This window comes from Lonchura striata, chromosome 17 (genome assembly GCF_046129695.1).
Source record: "Lonchura striata isolate bLonStr1 chromosome 17, bLonStr1.mat, whole genome shotgun sequence".
In the NCBI taxonomy this organism is placed as follows: Eukaryota; Metazoa; Chordata; class Aves; order Passeriformes; family Estrildidae; genus Lonchura; species Lonchura striata.
In genome coordinates this window covers 9,409,772-9,430,967 of record NC_134619.1, presented here as the reverse complement: position 1 = coordinate 9,430,967, position 21,196 = coordinate 9,409,772, and the positions used below count along the sequence as shown (strand labels likewise).

Sequence of the window (21,196 nt, the reverse complement as noted above, 5' to 3'; positions counted from 1 at the left end):
GCGGGGCGGCTCGCAGCCCGGTGCCGGCGGGTGCGCGGCCGGGGCATTCCCGGCGGGGCGGGAGCAGCGCCGCTCCGCCCCCGTGCGCTCCGCCGGCCCTATAAGGGCGGTGAAGCGGCGGGGCACGGCCAGAGCTCGCTCCGGTGGGACCCGCCGCTCGTCGCTCCGCGTGTCCCGGCACAGCCCAGCCCGGCCCGGCCATGCCGCTGCCCCGCGTCCCGCTGCGCGCCGCGCTGCTGCTCGGCCTCCTCCTGCGAGCCGCCGCCGCCGAGTCGGTGAGTCCCGCCGGGGGACAGCGGGAAAGGGGAGCTCTGCCCCGGCAGCCAAGGGCTCCCGGTGCCCGGGGGATGGGTGACCCGCGGCTCTGGGGCCCCGCTCGCCAGCAGCCTGAGAGCCGCTGCCCCCCGGGCGGTCTGCCCCCGCTGCTTGCCCTTCTCCAGGGGAAGGGAAGGGTGGGAGACGGCCGTAGGACGTTCCCGTTCTTCCTCCGGTTCCCTTGGCTCGGACGCTGCTTCCTCCGGCGGATGCCAAGGCAGCGCCGCGCCGGCCCGGCCGTGCCCGGTGCCCGCTGTCCCCGCGGCTGTGCCGCTCCTCACGTATCCCGTTCTGCTCGGGGTGCTGGGCTTGCAGCACTGCAGGGGCCCCGGCTACCTGCTGGATATCAGCTGCTCTCCATTGCGATTTTAATCTTCAACTTCGGGTCGTGAAAGTCCTTTAATTCTTTTTTTTTTTCTTCTTGGATGCGTTACAGTACCTCGATAGGCTTTCCAGCCGTACCTGGGTAGGCTTTCCAGCCTTACCTGGTTGTGCTGGTACCTGGTGTCTGTGTCTATCAAACCTTCCTCGCTCCCACATCGGAGTGAAAAGTGATGCATTACCCTGGAGAGTTTAAAAATCTCTTAAACATATAATGAGGGGAAACATTTTGGATGCTTCAAGACGGCACATGTGGGGTCTTCGTGGTGGAGCAGAGATCTGGGGATTCTGGCTTCCCTGCTGTTTGTTTGTTTTTGTGTGTGACCATCTTGCTGATAGTGCAATCAGGGCAGATTCCTCTGTTAGTGTGAAAGAGCTGCTGAGATTAAGGTAACTGCAGGAGATCAGGGATTCCCAAAGTAGGTTTAATCATCCACATTGGTTTCTTTTGGACTGAAGGCTGGGTGGGCAGATCAGAACTGATAAGGCTCTGCTGCTTTCTAGCAGGGGCACGGGGCTGGGGGCTGCTGACTGTAGAGCAGGAATCTCCCACAGAGAGCATCTGTAGTAGTTGTCAGCTACTCTCTAAAACCAAGCAGCCCAAATCCACTTAACTCTAATCTGGTGTGTTTATCCCTGCCATTAAGCACGTGAATCGGTCGTTTGGGAATTGGCCCAAACTGGTAGGGCAAACCTTTGGGGCAGACAGCATCTGGAAGTTGCACTGACCATGTTTGGTATGAAATGCAACTTGGTGTCCCTGGGGACTGGACTGGTCTGCAAGCATCGGGTTTCTGCAAAGACAACAAATTTTGCGCAGATGTGGTGTGTAAATACTTTTATAGAATTTACGTGGAATATTTATTCGTGTCTTTTAAACTACCTAAGCTTGAGTGGATGCTTGAGCAGTAACACTGGCCTACTATAAAGCCTAATCCAAACAAATTGTTTGGGTTACACGCTGCCGGGGAGGAGAGAAGGATGACACACGGCTTGGGAGAGGTCTGCTGGCACTCCTCCCGTATTTTTTTTTTTTTTTTTAATAGCACTGCCAAAACGTGCAGGGCTGCACAGCATGTGGCTCTTGGTTTTTCTATGCGGGCAGGGTGAAGACAGGTAGCTGTTTCTTAACAAGATGGGGATTGTATTTCTTGTGCTTATGTAAGAGCATGGATGTTGAGAGTGATTCGGTGCTTGAATATTTCCCCAAGCCTGTACAAACAAAAGTGCCTTGGCTCTTTTCCCCTTGAGCAGCTTTCTGGTGTAAATGGGATTTCTCCGTGTGAAGCAATCCTGGATGTGTAAGAGGGTGGGGAATATTACTGAAGTGCCTCAGTGTGACGTTGGAGCTCAGGCTGTGGGTGGGTGGGTTGTGTTAGGACAGCCCCGCAGCTTTGTGTGAGATCATTGCCTTCTTCCCGTGGGGCCGGGGGGCTGGAGCTGGTGCCCGATGTCACCAGGTGGTCCCCAGCCCTCTCCGCTCGAGTGCCATGGAAAGCAAAGGATGTGTGGGCAGGATGCTCCCCTCTGTGCTCTGCGAGGATGGGCTTCCTGCAGAAGATGCTTGAGGGGGGGATGGACAGAAAGTCACCAATGCATCCAAGATGTGGCATCAGTGGAGTTAACAAAGGCTGTGAGGTCTGCCTTGCTTGGACAGAGTGGTGTTGCTGAGCTTTCCCTGTGCATTTAGCATCCAGCAGTGTCCCTGGCAGCACGGGAGGGGAGCAGGGGGTATTCCCCCATGGTAAAGGTATTCCCTCTGCTGCAGGCTTGGGCTCTGCTCAGTTTGGGCTGCAAAAGGGCCGAGTGCCCGGAGCCCAGCAGGGCTATAGCAGTGCTAGTGGGCTGCAGGCTTGTTGCACTTGTCCTACTTTTGTGCCTTGAACTATGCAGAAAAAGTCTTCATGCAGCACCACATCGTGTTTGTGTGTCCTCAGCAGGACAGAGGAACACAAATCCAACCCAGAAGCTGCTGGCAGAGGATTGCTTAGGGAGAGGTGGGGGAGGCTTTGTGCTGTTTGTGGGCTCTGTTTGCTGGTCTAAAGCAATCATGCTCAGAGGCCTCCTGATTGGCAAAGCTGGTGTCTTGTTGATGATAGCTGTGTTTGGAAAGTAGTGCAGCATTATTAATGTTAAAACCGGTTTGGCTTGTCCTGCTGCCATTGATCCCCGAGGCCTGTTCTTTCTGCTCTTTGCCCGGTTTCTCATCTGTCCCTCCCAATCAAATCAAGACATTGCTATCTGCGTGTTTTACTTTATTTTACCTTTATTTGCCATGCTCGTATCTAGAGCAATTCTTTGCTTTGCTTCAGTCTCTCTAAAACACAGAGCAGCAAAATGACAGTGTCTGAAGGAATGTCCCTTAGCCCTTAAGGAGAAGGAGCTCATGACTTCTGAAGTCAAACCTATAGTTGTTGGGATGAAATGACTGTAATGTGTAGGAAAAAACAACTTCTTTAGCACCTTGTACTTTCTTGAACTGCATGTGCAGCTCCTGGGTTGGGGTTCAGGGCTGCTTGGTCCCTCCACAGCTGAGCACCTTGGATGTGTAGGTTCCCATGGGTAGGAACAGTCACCCTGCAGCACTTGGGAAAGGCACTGCTGCCCAGCTCTCATCTGTCCCAAATGCTGCCAGCTCCCATGCTGGAGTGCTTTCCTGTGCTTCAGCTCTTTCCCGAACATCTTGCGCAAGAGGCAAATTGGGGCTGAACTTGGTACTTTTCAGAGTTGTGATACCGGAGGCTCATTCACCCTGGGAAGTAAAGGCTGTTAGCCAACCTCATTGCCCTCTTTCCTGCCCCTCTGATTGCTCTCTCCCAAGGTCTCAGCACTTTGACATCCTGCGAAGGCCTGCATCCAGTTTAGTAACAGGGAAAATGTTTTTCCTATGTGTCTTCCCCTCTTCCTTCCCTTCCAAGCCTCTGTTAATGGCTGTGCTATTGCCTTGAGCTGTTTGAATGGCTTGGGGCGGGCATTTGCTAGCAAATGCCTGAACTAGAGCCTAATGTGTCCTTGCCATGATTTTCCTGTAGTGTCGTACTGCCTTTTCAAAACGCTTGTGTCCATTTCCACCACAAGCTGGAAGCTGCTAACCTGACTTTCCAATTGATGATGGGGGGGGGGGGGGGGGCACACTGACTTGCTGCTCAGTTTGCAGGCTTCAGCACAACTCCTACAGCTACTTTTCCTTCCCTTTGGACTCCTGGAGTTGGTCAATGCCCTGTTAGAAATATCCTGGTTGCTTGAATCCTCTTGACTATAAGGTACCACTAGATTGTATTGTATTTTGTGTGTAAGTTGTTTTTCCTCAAGTGAATGGATTGATGGACTCAGGTTTAAAGACTTTTTGATTAGTGATAGTATCTGTACCTGTAAGGGTGGCATCGTAGCCTGTGGTTCCACGGTCTGCCATGTAAATTACTTGGGTTGACTTGTAAGATTTCTTGATGAAGTTATCGTGGCTCTGTGATGCTGCAGAGCTCCCCAGTGATCACTTTGGCCAGACTAAACGCAGCATCCATCCTTCAAAACACTTCCTAACTCTTGAGTTCACATTTATCCTCTTGAACCTGCTCTTAGGTCTCGCAGCTGCATTCTCCCCTTCTGCTCAGTACATCCTGTTCCTTTATGCCCTGTAACAACAGCTGAGCTGTGCTGCTTTTGCAACCTCAAACGAGAAGCTGATGCAGTTGAAGCACTACAAAACCGAGGGGACAAACCCTGCACACGCCTGACCTCCGGGCTGCTGTTGAGGAGCATGTGTGGCTGTTTGTTTGAGACTCGCTGGAATGCAAATGCTTGAGATTAAGAATTCAAATGATTTGCACTAGAATGAGACTCTTGTGATGGGACTGGGCTTGGTGGCTCTGAATAGACAGGGCAGCCTAGTTAAAGAATTTCACTTGTAATAAGCCTCTGCTCTGAGGGGCTGTAAAAGATCCTACACTAACAAACAGTTAGGGCTGTGCTGCTAGATTAGTTCAGACTTAACTTTTTTGTATTTAAGTGTGTGCCTGAATGTTTGTCCAGTAAATGCTGCTGGTCAGAGGACCAGCTCTGCTGTGTGTCACCCTGACTTGCAGCAGTCAGGCTCTGACTCAGGTTTCTGGCATTTGGCTTGGCATCCCAGCTCCCGGGGACACTGCTGTCACCCTCTGAGTAACGGCCCTGGCCCCTTACCCAAAGCAGTGACTCAGGCTTCTGGGGCGGAGGTGGATCTCTTCTTCTGGGGCTAGAAAAGGGGTGACAGGCAAAACTGGTGCTGCTGCCTGGCACCCAGTCTGTGCTGCCCTTGGCACTGAGCGCCTTTGCTGCTGCCTCCTGTTTAATCTGGTTGTGCCTTTGGTGGGCAGAAAAGCTGTCAGGCTCTGACATGTCACTGCTGCCAGCATCCCAGTTGGTGTTGGCAAAGACAGATCAGAAAATGGCCCTGTCTTGAGCAGCTGTAACTTGCTCTGGCAGCCCTGTGGTTCCTTCGTTTTCAGGCAGATACTGCTGGAAACAAGAGTTGCATGGGAGACAGGAAAGCAGCAGTACTCTCTGAAATGACTGAAAGCATTCAAAGCAAGCTAAAGGAGTGTAAAGTCTCAAAAGAGGGGGTTAAATACTTAATCCTGTATCTGGAGAAAATGTCAGCATAGGAGGGGAAAGCATGCAATACATAGCTGTGTGTCTCTCAGTTTTTGAAGGCTGGCTGACTCGAAAAGTATGCTTCTTGTAAAAGTCTTTATTTTTGCTGGAAGTATGCACTCTTGTCAGTTTTAGCCTTAAATCCGTTTAGGCTCAGACTCTGCTTATGAAATGCTAAGAGGCTGTTGTTAGACAAATTATTGGGATAACTTAAAAATCAAAGCAGTTAATTAAAATCTCAGGGAGACGCTCCTTGGGGCAGGAAGGAGACTGGGAGACCCATAGCACTGTTACCCAAGCAGCTGATCTTATGTCAACCAAAACCACGGCTGCTTCTTGCTTAAACAAATCCTCTTCTGTCAGGAAAAGCAAAGCTTTTCATGGGAAGGATTCCACTTTTGATGTTGCTCTGCCTTAGCTGCTGAAGGGAAAAAAGTATCTTCAGCACGGTTCTTCTAAAACTGTGCTGCTGTCAAACTTGAATACAAAGAGATGTGGCTTTGCCCACTTAGCTGGCTGTGAGGCTGCCCTGCCTCCTGTCCTCTAGCTGCTGCTACAGTCAAACTAGAGCAATGAAGAGCAATGGTAATGTCTATAAATGCCTGTGAAAGTGCTTGGGCTTGCTCTGAAGTGGCCTGCACAGCGCAGTAGCCAGAAATCTCTGTGCAGAAGGCAGAGTGACTGAGAGGAGCATGGCTGGAAGGAAGGCGCCAGGTGTGCTCCTGTGCTGGCCTGGAGAGGAGCGAGACCCATAGGTGGAGGGACAGATCCTGACTGGTGTGGTGCTAGGAGGGTGGCAGAAGCTGCTTTAGTGGGCTAATGTCCCACTTTAAAAACAGAGAAGCTTCTACTCTCCTCCAAATGGAAATAGAGCCCTTACTGATGTCAGGAGCTTTTGCTTGGAAGATTCTGTTCCCCAGCGAGGTAAATATTTATTGCAAATCCACAGTGTGCAGCGGAGCAGAGTCTGGAGCCAGGATCTCGCAGGAGACTGTTTATGTGCGGGCTGTTCTTGGCGCTAATTCCAAATTTCCTGAGGCTGAGTACGAGGAGCTGGTCCTGCGTGTTGGTTGCTCACAGACTCGCTCGTCCAGCCGAGCGCGGGCTCTGCAGCGCCGGGCAGGAGTGACCAGAGCCATGGCTGGGTCCCCGTGCTCTGCCTGTGGCACTGTGGGCACACAGATGTGCTCAGGAAGGGCTGGAAAACTGCTGCTGTGTGCTCAGCCTCTGCTCAGAGAGGGGAAGGAGCCTGCCTGGGAGTTCAGAGCCCTCAGAGGGAGGAAAATGCTTCTGGAAGTGACAGGTTTCCTGAAGTACAGCTCTATTATCCCCAATAGCACGTGCTGTGTCTGCTGCTTTCTGGGCCCAAGCCAAGCCTTAAGTAGGCAATATCTGTGTGAAGAAACAAATTAAAAAATCCCCACCAAGCCTCACACACTGAAAACCCAGCCTCTGGTGCTGCAGCTAGCCAGGAAAATCCCTGCTGTTGAAATGTTTGTTTGTATAAATGCTCACACGGGTACGGCTGATAGCACAGCGGCAGCACTCACCGTCTCGAGTGCTTTTGTGCCGATAACTTCCTCTGCTGCTGTTCTTTGCTGGCACCTTTGCCAGCAGAGCAAGGCTTGAAATAGCAGAATTGTGCTGGCAGAGCTCAATGGCCTGGGCTAAGCCGAAATCTTTGGGCTACTACTTCTGATTAGATTAAAAAGGATCGTGGGAGGGGGAAGCATTTGTAGGGCACAGCGTTGGGAATCTCGACTGTACAAACAAGCTGAGATTAGCTGCATGGTGAGCCCGATAGGAAGGGCACTCTTTGAAGTTGGGTGTCTGCCTGGCTTAATTTTGCTAACGCTCTGGCATGAGGGAGCAGAAAGATCCCAAAAAGGCACGTCACAGATTTCTTGCCAAGTAGAAATTCTGCTTGTGTGCGTGTTCGGGAAAGCATTGGGGTGTAGCTGTATTCTAGGAAAGGGCAGTGAGGGCAGGCTTCTTCCTGGCATGTGGGGGAAGTGTGACATGTGAAATATCCCAAGTTTGAAGAGTCAGCATGAAAAATCATCCTTGATGGAAAAGCTGTTTTGCTGGGGCACTTATATCCTTTTTTTCTTCCACAGATAAGGGTGCAATAGAAACATTTTTTATAGACTAGGGCAACTCAATGAGTTGTGAGCTGGAAAAACTGTGAATTCCTTTTTAAAGCTTGAACAGAATTTTCCAGCTTTTGAGCTGAGCTCTGGACAGTGAAGCATATGAACTACTTATGATTAGGTTTGTAAATACCATTAAAAAAATTGCTTTATGAATTAGGTGTGTATCATGGCCTGTGACCGGGAGAGCCCTTCAGGGGCGTGAAATGTTTGTCACAGTTGTTCTCCTCTTGAGTCACATGAGAGCTCCTGCTTTTTCCTCCTGTAGTTTTCCTCCAAACTTTTTTCATTTGCTTCAGGGCAAGTGATGGACACACAGCCATCTGCAACTATCTGCTGAGTGTTATCTCCCTGAGCTGGAGTGGGGAGTGGTCATTCCTTCCTGGTCAGGCTCTGGAGCTGGGAATTGAGTGTGGAGCTGGGAATTGAGTGTTCAGAGCAGCTATTTTGCCACCATTGCAGTAAACATATCTGAGCATGTGCCTGTCTGGCAAAGGACTCGATCTTTATGGCTTTGCTCTTGGCTGATAATCGGGCAAAAGCAGTTAAACAAGAGTTCATTCCTTTTAAATCTCTCTGTCCTGCTTCTGCTGCGTGGCCGTGCATGGTGTGGGCTGGAGGGAGCAGGCTGTGTGTAAGCAGGAGCACAGCAGCTCAAAGCTAGCTGAGGTTTGACTTTGTAAGTGCAAGGAAACCTATTTGGAGCAGGCAGGCCCGGGAGGATTCATGCCTGCTGCAGGGGAGGCACCTGTGGGATTACAGCGTCCTTGCCATGGGGGATTATGGCTCTGCTGCTGCTTGTGGCCACACGGCTTAAAGAATCACCCAGGGACTGGGCTGAGGGGGGAGTGGGCTGGGATAGGGCTGGATGTGCCTTCTGCACGTGGGTGTGGAGGGTTAGCACGCTGGGAGATGGAGACCTGCTAGGGCAGGCTGCCCTGAGCTCCCCTGGGACAAGTGATGCTCTAACCACCTGAGCAGTTCCCCAGCCTGTGTGCTGCTTCTGCTGTCTTATGAAGCAAAACACTTTTTTGCTACTGAAAGTAATTTTTTTAAAAATTATTTTTCCTCTCTTTGGTAAGAGGCACGGTCTGTGCAGTAACTGCTGTGGGTACTGGAGCTGCCTGCCAGCCCTGGGCTGTACTCCAGTCTGATTTCACCCTTTCCTCAGAGCCATGGATTTACCTTCATGGGTCACTGTGGTGGGAGTGCAGGACAGTGGCTGTCAGAGGAGATGGGCAAGGCTGCCTGTGGCCCTGCTCTAGGACTGCTTGGGAAGTGTTGAGCAAAGGTAGTATTTAACTATGTCTGGAAGCCTCAGGTGATCGTGTCATGCAACTAAAGGCAAACATGCCTGGATAGGAGCTGTTTAACTTTTGTCCCTTGGCACAAAGGCCAGTGCAGGCCTTGTGTGCTGCAAGTTATGTGGGACAGACTGACCAGGAATGGGTGGTAAAATGATACCTCCAGGCATGGTCACAAGGAGGTGGCACAAGTGGGTTTTTTGTATTATTTTACTGTGGCTGGTGTGTTAAGGGAGTTAGGTGTGACTTGATTTGAAATGCTGATATTTGCTTTGCTCTCAGGACTAAAATGACTTTTGTGTATTTATTTTCTTCTCCCTTACATGGAGCTGAAAGCATGGAGTGAGAGAAGGGAGTGAAGGAAGGGTATTTTGGCAGGGAATATAGACCTTTCCCTTACTTGTCTGGAAGGAGCTGCCTCTGCTGAAGCTCATCTCTCTTCTAATAAAGGTTTTCTAATGCTTATTCAGATGGGAAGATAGAGCAGTCTGCTTGTTGTCACTGCACACCTCTCTCCTGTGGAGATCAGCTTTGTTTGGCCGTTTCACACTGATTTGAGCTGCCCTGTTTCCAGTGCTCTGTGGCTCCTCTGCTTTTGGGGGCTTGGGGACATCAAGGGGGTGAGCTTTCTCCTAAGCCCTGCTCTTTCACATGCTTGGCCTGAGCTTTAAAACCTTCCTGGTTTGTGGGCTCCTGCAAGAGCTGGGTGGAAGTGAACTGTATGGAAATCCCCTCTCTTGGGCTCTGTGGTTTACAGAGCTCTGCAGCCTTGCAGCTGCTCATGTTGTTCAGGAGCCCCTCCTGGTTGTGCTGATAGCTGTGCACTGTGGTGGTGTGGGGTGACATCTGTCTGGGGAGGATATTTTGTGTGTTGCTGCTTGCTGCAGTGGCATGAGGTGATCTGTACCACTGACTCTGAGTGCAGAGCACCTGAGAAGCCCTGGGAACAGCTTACACCCATCTGTCCCTGCAGGCTGCTCAGGGTTAACAGGTCTGTGCCTCTGCCCTCTGCCAGGCTGGCCCAGCTCCATGTGCCTTTGTCTAGGAAAGGTTGACTTTCACCTTGTTCCTGTTTACTCCCAGGTTTATGTACACAGTGCTGGGGAGGGAGACCAGGAGGAAAAACGCTGGATCTCCATGCCAAAATTATAAACTTGATAAAGGGCTCTGTACACTGTGAATGCTCCAGTCCCTGCAGGTCTGACTCCCTTTACAGCTTGCTGGCTGTGACCCTTCAAAGGAGCTTTTAATGAACTCTGTGTTTGATCAGGGACGAGGGACAGCTGTAAAAGCCAGTTCCATGTTTGGAAAACTTTGTCTCTGCCCCAAAACACCATTTGGGTTTTTTTGAAAGGGTTTGCAAAGGTGTTGGTGAGGATGTGTACGCTAGGGCAGGTGAGCTGCCTGGGTTTATTATTTCCCAGGAACTTGCCAGTGGCATGGGGAAATTCACACATTGCACAGAAACTTTGCTTGCTGCCTCAATAAATAGCTGATCTTGCTTTGAGAAGAGGTGAGTGGTATTGTGGGATTGTAAGGGAAAACCCCAGGAGCACGAAATAGTGGGATGGTTTAGGGATGGAGCACAGCAGGGCTGCCTGGAGTCCCAGGGGTGCTATTCCTGTGTCTCCAATGAGCAGTGTCTGGCTTCATCCAGTAGTCTCAAAACATGAGGCCTCTGTGCCCAGCTTTTTCAGGAATGACACAGTTCACGTGTGCCTGATGTGCTGGTTGTCTGGGCAGGGAATAAACTCTTTTTTTTTTTTTTTTTGGGCCACTGGCAGGCACGAAAAGCTTCTGCTCCCCAGCATGCTGTTTAATCTCCCTTCATGCTTACTGGGGATAAAGCTGCTTAACATGAGGAAGAAATCCTAGAACTAGACTCCTGCAGGAAAGGTTGATTCCTGTACAGACTCCTCCTAGAGAGGAGCATATTAATTGTAAGACTCCAGCTGCCAGGGTGAGGTGGGGCTGTGCAGCCGCCCAGGCTCTCCCAGCAAGTCCCTGGCCTGGCTCCAGTGCAGGGAAAGCAGGCTCAGCTCAGCACTGGTGCCCTTCTCCAGCTGGCAATTGCAGATGGTGTTAAGCTGGATGTGGCCAGGGATGACTTGGCAAGGGCTGACCATCCTCTTGTGGTCATCTCGGGGCTTTTCCCTCTTGGCCACAGCCTGCAAGCCAGGAGGAAGTACAGGCACCCTCCGAGGTGCCTCCTCACTGGGCAGCAGAGCCGCAGGGAGGGTTGCATGCTCTTGGAAAGGGATGTACTTTTTAAAAACAATACACCAGGGAGCTCTTTATGTGGCACTTGGGAAGCCCCAGAGCTGCTGCTCTTGAGTCCTCTGAAGGTGCCTGTGTGCCCTCTCACAGGTGTGTATGTGAGGAATGTGCCTGCTGCAGACCTGCCCTGTGAGCACAGCGCTCCAGTGTTAACTCTTCCCAGCCTGCCCGTGCCCCAGCTCCCAGGCAGGGCTGCTTCCTAGAAGTACATGCCTTTAAACCTGGAGAGTAATTGAGGTGCCCAGCAGCCCTGACTTCCCTGTGGGATGAACCTGTGATGCGAGGCCACTGCCCACAAGAAAAGTTTCCTGTATGGTTTGCGAAGTTCTTGCGGCCTCCAGGAGCTTCCCCATCCTTGCTCAAGAGGATGATGAAGAATGAGTTCAGGGAACGCTCCCATATAATCTTATTTATGCTTGTGAGTCAGTAATTTCCTTGTTACGTGCCCTGCTGGTAAACACTGTCTGTCCTGATTTAAATAGGGATTTTTGATAGCCAGGCCTGGTGTGTTGCACAGCGTGCACTAATCACTGTGGCTGTGTGCCACCACTCAGCTCGTGGCCGGGCTGATCTGATATGGCCAGTGGGCTGTCCAGCCACTCCAGGGCTTAAACCTGGGTTTTCTTGAGCTGCCCTTGTGTGGACATTTCTGGCTGTGACTCATGGTGAAGTACAGGGTGAGCTGGCACTGGGGTGTGGCTCGGCACAGCACTGGCCAACACCAATCTCTGCCTGGTACAGAGCTTTTTCGGATCTGCAGCAAATGTGCTCCCCAGCCCCAGGAATTGGGTTGTTCCTGACCCTCAATGAAATGGCAGAAGGTGCCCTGGGAACAGCTACTGCATGCTGGCAAGCAGTTTCCATTGCAGGACTGGCTGTGGCTGTATTTCACATATCTTGAAATGAATTTGCCTTGGAGCAAGTGATCCATAACGTTAGGAATGCCTGATTCCAGGCTGCAAGAGGATTCCTTCCAAGCTGACTTTCCTCCCAGCCCACTTCCCAGCATCTACTGCCAGGCTTGGCACAGCAGAGAGAGGGTCTGGGAGGAGAACTGGCTTCAGCAGTTCATGCCCTCTGGGCTGTTCATCTGGTTGTCCTGTAGTGGAGTTGCTGGGGAAACCAAAAATGCCTCAATAAGCAAGGAAAAGCACATCCAGTGCCACTGCTCCTGGTGCAAAAAATGAGAAACATCTTGTGCTTGTTTGTGGCCAACCCTCTGTGTGCCTGTGGGCAGGGGAATGGGGCTGGAAGCAGGGCTGGGGCTGTGGGCAGAGGAAGCTGACACATGGCTTGTGGCTGATTGTTTGCCTTGGTTAGAATCAATAGCGGATGCAATTCATCACCTCTGGGCTGTGGGATGGGCCACACCTGGCCAGGTGAGCAGGGGGGCTTGGTGGTGCTGCCATCCAGCTCAGTGTCCCCACGAGTCTCTGATCCTCCTTACCCCAGTGAGGCTGTAGTTTGGTAAGCTTGTACATTGGGAAAAACCCTGAGATGTGCAGGACTGTGGAATGCTCTTGTGGGTAGACAAATCTTTGTCAAGACTTCCCAGTTGTCCTGTGAGGACACCATGAAATAATGTTGTCAGCTTAGCCCCCAGCTAAGGGACCTGTCCATCTGCATTTGTGCCCCTTGCCTGGGGGAAGGGGTTGAGTCCCCCTCCATGGGGATGATTTTGGGTTCTGGAAGCATCTGGAGTCTGTGGGGTGGTGTTGAGCAACCCCCAAAGCTCATACCTGTGGTACCCTCACTGGCCTGGCCCCAGGGCGAGGAGAAATAGTGCTGGGAAATTGCATAACTTTGGTGAGGGCAGGAGATTTGGGCTCGTGGCTCCTTGAAGGTCCAAGTGCAAATGAGCTCTGGTATGCTCATGTTGTGTGTGTGCACAAATTGCCATTGTGGCCAAACAGCTGATAGCTGGGAGGCTCTCCAGCTTTCCTGCTGGAACTGCACTCCTTGGGCCTTTGGATCCTGCAGATATTTTATGGGTTTGTTTGTTTACATGCTTTTAAAGCAGGTGATGCAGGGGAAGCTCTTCCTTCAGGCAAGTAATTATTGATAGCAGTGCTCTTGAACTCAGCCTGTATTGCACTGCAATTCAGCTAAACTGACAGACCAGCTTTTAACCCTTGGGTGATAAAATAGGCTTGTTCTCAGTATAAAGAATGAGGAATTGCTTTGGTGCTATGCAAAAAACTGGCCTACACCCATCAGGCTTTTCCTGGGAATTCCAAGTCCTTCCAAGCTCTCCCTTATCACAAGCTCAAGGCACTGCTTTAACAAATGCTTTGCCACAAACTCCTGACCAAGATCCTTTTGTGATATTTTCACCCTGTGTGTTTGGGTGAACCTCTTCAATCTGTAGCCCTCAGGAAATTCCCCTCCCAGCCTGGCTCTCACTTCTGTTCTGAGAAATTCTAGGGAAATCCAGCTGATAAAGGTAAGGCTTTTGGTGGAGAGGAAGTTCAGCATTTAATATTTTTCTGGTAGAAGTGATGTACTCAGGCTCTGAACCTTCTGTGAAATGCTTCTGGAGAGTTGTTTCATATTTAACATGTCTCCACTCCCATTTACAGGTGAGAGAAACTGAAACCATGGATGCTGGATGGCTTGACTACCCTGCCTCTGGGGACTTGCCAGATGATGAAGACATTGGTGATTTCAGGCCTCACTTAACCTCTGATGGCTTAGATATAGATGAGACATCTGGGTCAGGAGGTGAGTGGGGAAGTGGATCTCCCTCAGCAGCTGCTGTGAAATTTCTTTCAGCACCAGCCCTCGAGTGATAGGCTAAATCACAGCCAGAGCTCCTGAGAAACCAGTGTCAGGTGGAGATGAAAACTGTGACTCGTAGTCACTCAGATGAGAACAGCGAAAGTAGTGGTGCTGTGATGTTGAATCACTCAGGGGAGGACACATGGAGTCCAGCCAAGCTTGCTTTGCTGCAAATGAAAAGGCCTTGTGCTGGCTGGATCTTTTTCCTGTTGAACTCCAAAGAACTGCTGAGAAACATTTAAAAAAATAAGCTATTGTTGAGACAGTGTTAAAAGGCCTAAAGTTAATATCTCAGTTGAGGCCAAACAAGGTAAAGGACTAACTGGTGTTCAAGTGAACTCTCTGTGACATGCAAAGCTCCCTGCCCAAACCAGTTTCTGTAGCTCTGTGTCTCTTTATGTGAACATTTGTTCTCCAAAAGTAAAAGAACAAATGGTGAAATCAGTGCCTGACATGTTTGGGCAGATCTGGAGGGTTGGTGAAGGATCCTTTAGGGGTGGGCGGTGGGAGCAGTGCCCTCCATTGGCATTACCTTATATAAGCTGTGGCAGACCTACTCTGCAGGGTCAGTGGGTCCAGCTGAAGATCCCTCCCAGTGGAGAGGTGCTGGTTTCAAGATTACATCTGGTGGTCTTGTGCAATCCAAGTCATTCAATGATAAATAGTACCAGTAGATAAGAGGGAATTGTAGAGGACAAGAGTCCTAGTATGTGCAGTTGCTGGTATTGCAGGAAGGGTTTGAATCCTGTAAAAACAGCATGTAATGAGATAAAAACTTAAGAACCCTTTCTATTTTTTTTTTTTTTTTTTTTGCTCCTTCTGCAGACTACCCAGAGTCTGAAGATGGCTTGTATCTGACCACCATGGATACCCCTGCGGTAGGTATTGCCCCAGTGTGTCTTTAAGCAGCATGTAGCTCCTCTGCTCTGTCTGTGAAACTTTCTGAGCACCCTCCCCCCTGCAGGACGTGGCATCAAGACAGATCCACCTGCATGAGCAGGCACAGTGTACTCGTAATGCACTGAGCAAACTTTCATTCCCTGCACACCCTCCTGCTTTCAGCTGTGGGTAGGCTGGGTGCTGCTTGCTGATGGGTGTGGTTTGTCTGTGTTCTGTAGATATCTGACAACTATATCCCTGGAGATACTGGGAGAAAGATAGAAGGTGAGAAGAAAAACACAATGGTGGACAATGAAATCATTCCAGACAAAGCTGTACCTGTCGAAGAGAACCTGTCCAACAAGATCTCCATGGCAAGCACAGCCAACAGCAGCATCTTTGAAAGAACAGAAGTCCTTACAGGTAATAATCCACCATGTCCTGGTAAATCATTAATACTGAAAAGCTAAATGGCTTCTGTTGTTCCCTGTTTCTCTGGGGAGCAGCTCCCTGCAGACAGGGGAATGAGTTGCTTTACCACTGTGGCTACGTGTAGCAGGGTGGCTTCTGCCTCCCAGCCCTTAACAGCAGAGCCTGTTGCTGTCTTTTCTGGGATAAACAGCTTATTTTTGAGCCTGCCAGCTGACTGTTGGCTTGACTCATGTGGCAGCTGCTCTGCACCCAGATACTGCCTCAACAAGAGGTGTTTCTGGCCATAAAGCAGTGACAACATAGACTTTAATATCAAGTACAGGTATTTTCCTTCCAACCTCTGCCCAAGTTCTGCCTTTTTTGAGCTTTGCCAGGAGCCAAGCCACCCTTCTAAGGGATTCCAATGTGTGGTCAGCTGTAGGAATCGGAGTACCAGTGTCTAGAGCAAAACCAATTGACTGCCTTCCCCTCAACATGTGGGACAGGTCGATCCCCAGCAGCATATTGCTGCTTCAGGCACTTGGCCTGATGGTCTGAGTAGAAACCCTAGTCCTTTTTGCTGAGCTGCAGTCGGAGAAGAGACTGGAAGAGTGAATTGCAAAACCATTTAGCCAAGAAGCTGATTTAGTGCAAGCAATAGGTGTCACAACAAGGAATACGTGTCAGTGAAGCCTTGTGGTCATACTTGGTGTGAGGAGAGAGGAAATCTTAGTAGCTTTTTGCAGGTTTGTGGGTTTTGGTTCTTGGGGTTTTCTGATTTTTTTTTTTTTTTTTGAGGGAAGTGGTGTTGGTAATTGGACGTTGATGAATTGAGATACAGAGTCCCCAGGGTGTGCTCACACAGGTTAACAAAGCATTCAGATTGGAGCTATACCACTTTCCTATGGGTTGTGGTGGGGCATTTTAGGGTGGTTTTTTTTTGTCTCTATACAGGGAGACAACATCATCTTGTCAACATTTCTTTTTTGGACTAAACTGGAAGATTAGCTCAAACTGGTTAATGTGGAACATGTGATTATTCTGTGGTTGGACTGGAAGCAGTCCTGGCCTTTGCCAGTAACATCTGCTGTTGCTGAAAGTGCCAGCACATGCAGTGACAGGCACATGGACGCTGACTCTGGGGGCTGCTCCTCTTGAAGAAGCAGTGGTTTGGAGTTGTCCAAGACTTATTCCAGTCTCTCTTTTCTCCCCAGCTCTCATTGCAGGAGGAGCAGTGGGTCTCCTGTTTGCCATCTTCCTGATCCTGCTCTTGGTCTATCGCATGAAGAAGAAGGACGAGGGCAGTTACGACCTGGGGAAGAAACCCATCTACAAGAAAGCCCCCACAAACGAGTTCTATGCCTAAAGCTCAGCAGCACCTTGTGCCCATCAAAGGACAAGCAGACTGTATGGAAACACTGTGCCCTCAGATGAGATGTGCTGAACAAATGCTTTTTTTTATTTTTTGGATTGAATTTCAAAGTGACTTTGAGAAAAAACAAACTTCCTTCGTGACCCTTCCCATCCCGCTCAGCTAACAAGGGCCCAATGAAATACAAAGAGTCTGAAAAAAAAACCTCAGTGTATTTTTTTTCTAAGTTAGTGTAAAAGGAATAAAGATGCCAAATTTTCTGCTTGGTTTTATAGAGGGTATATAAACACAAACCAGACTGTATGGAAGCAAACACCATGTGTTTGCATCCAGCGTGCTGTGCTGGGATTGGCTGCTTCTATAGAAGATGGCTTTTTTTATAAATCTTGCTACTAGATGTCTTGCAGCAGGCTGTTGATGTGAAACATTTTTGTGGAGAACTATTTATGAATCTCTTACACTACCGATAATGTTGCCTTATCAGGGAGTAAAAGGCCCACAAGGGCTCAATATCCCTGAATGCCATAAAGGGCCTATGAGAATATCTTCCCCAGGAGACTTCTGTCTCTTCCTGTTGGCCCCAGGCAAGGGTCATTAGTCCATGAAATCAGGACAGCCAGTGGTGTTTGGCTATGGCAACACCCTTTCCTTGCCTGCAGTCTCTTACCTTTTTTTAAGGATTGCTTGTAGGATTTTTTGTAACAAAATTTAAAAGAAAATAGCCTAATGTTTATATAAAGTTTGTAGAAATTGTTTTGAAATAATAAAAAAAAATCTACTTTTTTAATTTCCTCAGATTTATTTTTTCAATCCCTTTGTGTTTCCTTTGGCCGGGCATTTCTCTAGAGATGCTGTTTTATATGATTTATATTCTGAACTGAAGCAGCGTTAGCTACAGAGTGTTACAGGTTTCTTCTAGTTCTACAGCAGCTACTATAGAGGGTAAATATATTTATGGTTTTCTCATAACTTTTCTAGGATTTTTTAAAATAGAATTATTTATAGTTTCTGAAATGGCTGCTTTCTCATTTGGTAACTTTTATCCTTTTTATGTAAAACACTAATATAATGAGTCTCTGTGAAAACTATTTAAGCTTTATTCTGTGAATTTCAATTACAAATTCAAGGCAATAACTTCTGTATGCAAAGTTGGATGCATAAATATGATTGAAGTAGGGAAAAGACAGGAGTAATTCTAGGCTGTAATATATTACAATCAGTCCTATAGAACTATATATTATATATTTTACTGAGATATATAGAGATGAGAATGAAAAGGCTGGAGTTAATTCTTCAGCAGCCTTATGGTGTGATGTGTAAGAGGCTTTTGATCTTGTTTGTGCTGCTGTTTGTCCAATGTCTTGTGTGGAGCACCAGGGGTTTGTGCTTGGGAAGGAGCCTGGGGGCTCCATGGCCGTGTCCAGCTCCTGCAAGCAGCCAGGATGTGCTGGTTGGATGCACAGAATCATAGCAGAGATCCCCACCTTGGGCTGCCCTTTGGAGCAAGCTTTGGATGCTTTCAGGGTGGAGGTGACAACTCTGTCCCCTGCAGTGCTGTGCCAAGCCCTGCCTCAGGGGATCTGAGCTCTGCCAGGGTGGCATCTCCCACCGGGAAGCACCGAGCTTTCATAGGGGCAGGCTCTGAACTCCACTGTGGCTCTTTTAACATCCCCTGTTCTTGGCCCCTACCTCCACTGAGGGTGGGACCAGCCTCCCAGAGCAAAGGGTGCTGTGTGTCTGGTGCCAGCGTGTCAGGAAGGTGCTACAGAACCACGAGCAAGTTGGCTCCTCCTGCATCTGTGAGTCTGTGACGTGGTGTGAGACAAAAATCTGTGTGTGGGTCCCCAAACTGAGCACCTGAGCAGGCAGCACTAAACCAGGCAGTTGCAAAGGCTGGTTGGAAATCTTCATGGCTCCTGAAACCTCCTTCCTGAGGATTTGCTGTAGGCTTGAGGCCAAATCCAGAGAGATGATAGAAGAAAATGTGTGGGCAGGAACATGTGTTGAGACATTGGGACAGAGGAGAGGTCCTCCTCCGGGTGACTCAGTCCCAGTACAAGTGTGTTCAGGGAAACTGGGCTCTGGGAGGCTCTCAAAGCTGCACAGAGTTCACAGGAGGCTGGAGAGGAGAGGGAGGACTGTACTGCCTGTGGACAGCACTGCCAGGCAGGCAGGCGCTGTGGCTGCTTCTCGGGATATTCAGATTCTCTTGTGTAATGGCTCTTGGGAATTTTCCACTGTTACTGGTTTTGTTTTGTTTGGGTTTTTTTTTTTTTTTTTTGGTTCCTCAAATAAATGGTACTTTCTAAAGCTGGCTTTTTAGACTGTTTCTGATCTGAAATTACTTTTGGGAGCTGGATAACCAGGAGCTAATGTTTGTGTAACTACTTGGTTTACTGAAGGGGTGGCACGCTGGGACTGGCGCGGTGGCTGCAGCTCAAAGGGGCTTTGTCAGCAGCTCCTGAGCTGCCTGCAGTGCCCCACCCGTGCACAATTCCCATAGCACCAGCTGCTCTGCGTCTCTGGAGCTGCAGAGACAGCACAGTGCCATGGGCTGAGTGTCCTGCCTTGTGGTGACACTTGGAGAGCGCTGTCCCCTTGTAATCAGGAGGAGCAGAGGGAGGTAGGAAGGCCTGTGCCTTTCCCCTCACATGAAAGCAGTGCACTGGGTGTTTTGCTTGAACAAGTTTCAAGCCAACCCTCTTTAAACCAATGTAGCCCTTCCAATAGGTGCAGAGTGGATCAGCTGCTCTGGGAGCAAGTCCACAGGTGCCTTCATGCTGTTTGGGATTGAACAGCTACACTTTCAGGCAAATTCTGGAGGAAGCTGCTGTTTGTCCAAACTCCTCTGCTCTGTCAGTTTGCTGCTCTCAATGGACAGGACCCACTTCTCTCCTGGCAGGTGGGAGAGCAGAGGCTGTACAGGGAGCAGTGCTGAGGCTCCTCAGAAGTGCTGTCTTTAAATGGATTATCATCCTTGAGAAAATCTAATTCCCTTCTCCCTGGTGGGAATTCCTGCTCCAGGTGGTTTGGATTAGCATGGACAGAGGAAACAAACTGGGACTAGTACACAGGCTCCCTCAGGGTGAGGGAGTAGCACGTGCTCTTGTGCTCCTTGTTGCCTGCTCTGTGCCAGGTGTGCTCACAGATGTGCTCTGAGAGTCTCATCAGTGCTAAGAAAAGCAGAGCCCTGTGCTCCCAGGGCCCTCCTGTGCTCCTGGGAGCTGCTGTTTGTCAGCACTTTGCTGACGTCCTCCTGCGATCTCCATGTTCTCGTGGCTGAGACAGGTTCTTGGAAGTGCTGCTTGGAACAGCCCATGTTTGTCACTTTTTTTTTTTTTTTTTCTTTTCCCTTTCTTTTCTCTCTTGGGCTTCGTCTCTTGGTTGCAAGAATGCTGTGTACTTTCCAAAACTGCCCTCAGTGTAAAAGTGCCTTGTTTTTGCAAAGCAATCTGGACGGGTAGTCTGCAAATCCCCAGAGCACAAGCCTGGCTGCCTGCCTGTCCTTGCAGAGCTCCGGTTCCTGAGATGGATTTGTCACCATTCCCTCCGTCTGCCCTTCTAGCCTGCCTGTACCTGGTTGTGTGGTGAGAGGTACCATACCATGAGAATTACTGGTCTTCATCTCTGACCTCACAGATGGCACTTTTTGGTTTTCTTCTTAGTGCTGAAGATCTTCTTTATCTGGCTTGAAAATAGCTGGAACCCTCCCAGGTACTGATGTGATTGAGCAGCCAGTGAAGGTCTGTCATTCCCAAATGCTCCCTGAAGGAGGGACATGGAGGAGCTGGAAAATTAGGTGTAACCTTGCTGACCCCCTTTGCTTTATGGCTTCCAGGGGGTTTTGAGGTGATGTTTGTGGGTGTTTGGGTCCCTTGTTTTGCAGTGTGAGCTGAGGCACTGGGCTGTGTGCCAAAGGTGCCAAAGTGGCTCACAGCAGTGATGTGCTGGTGATTGTGGTGCCTGTCGCCAGCACCTCGAACCTGCAGAGTCTGGGAGGGCACAATTCCTGCACCCTGGAGGTGTGGTGTTTGCCATGAGCCTCCCCCAGCCCCCTGGGTACTGAGTCAGGTGCACAGCTGGGCTCCCTGTGGCTGCAGGCAGGGTCAGGGTGAGCCCAGGGGATGGGAGTGCTGGGTACAGCCCTCCCTGCCCTCTGGGGCTGGAGTGGGGCATCACTGGCTCCAGTTAGCTGAATAAGCTGGAGCTGTGTGGGAGGTAACAGAGCAGGTTTTCTTCGGGACTGGGGTCTGCCAGGTGAAAACTTTCCTTCCTCTGGTATCACTGGGTGACCCTTTGCTGTAGGGATGCTCTGATACTTGGGGCTAAAACCGGTCAGTTCTTCCTTCCCTGTCCTCTGTCCCAACTTGCTTGGTGCCAGTCACGGTGTAGGTGGTGATGCTCAAAGTTCTGGTCCCTTTGGGGGCTCCAAGCCTGTCCCCTGTGCCAAAGGGGCTCTTGAAGGGTTGTGTTTCATAGAATCAGAGTATGACTTGCTTTGAAAGGAACCTCAAAGTCTGATCCTCCAACCCCCTGCCAGGGGCAGGGACAACGTCCACAAGACCAGGTTGCTCGGGGCCCCATCCAAACGCTTCCAGGATTGGGACAGCCGTAATTTCCTGGCAGAACGCTGCGGCATCCCCCCGGCCCCACCCATTATCCCAACCCCCTCCGTTATCCCGGTTCTCCCCCTGTTATCC

The 21,196-nt window shown here is 49.9% G+C and overlaps 1 protein-coding gene across 3 annotated transcripts; it reads left to right on the top strand.

The window, feature by feature from the left end:
- Positions 1 to 140: 140 nt before the first annotated feature.
- SDC4 (syndecan 4) lies at positions 141 to 17,293 on the top strand. 3 transcript variants are annotated; one of them, XM_021527861.3, is made up of 5 exons: positions 141 to 275; positions 13,636 to 13,777; positions 14,660 to 14,712; positions 14,953 to 15,136; positions 16,339 to 17,293. In XM_021527861.3, exons 1-5 carry the CDS (start codon positions 201 to 203, stop codon positions 16,488 to 16,490), a joined length of 606 nt encoding a protein of 201 aa, XP_021383536.2. In that variant the 5' UTR covers positions 141 to 200; the 3' UTR covers positions 16,491 to 17,293. The 3 variants fall into 3 exon arrangements, with proteins under 3 accessions (XP_021383536.2, XP_021383537.2, XP_077643150.1); XM_021527862.3 differs by lacking the exon at positions 141 to 275 and adding an exon at positions 8,915 to 8,945; XM_077787024.1 differs by lacking the exon at positions 141 to 275 and having other exon boundaries at positions 13,555 to 13,777.
- The last annotated feature ends 3,903 nt before the right edge of the window (positions 17,294 to 21,196 follow it).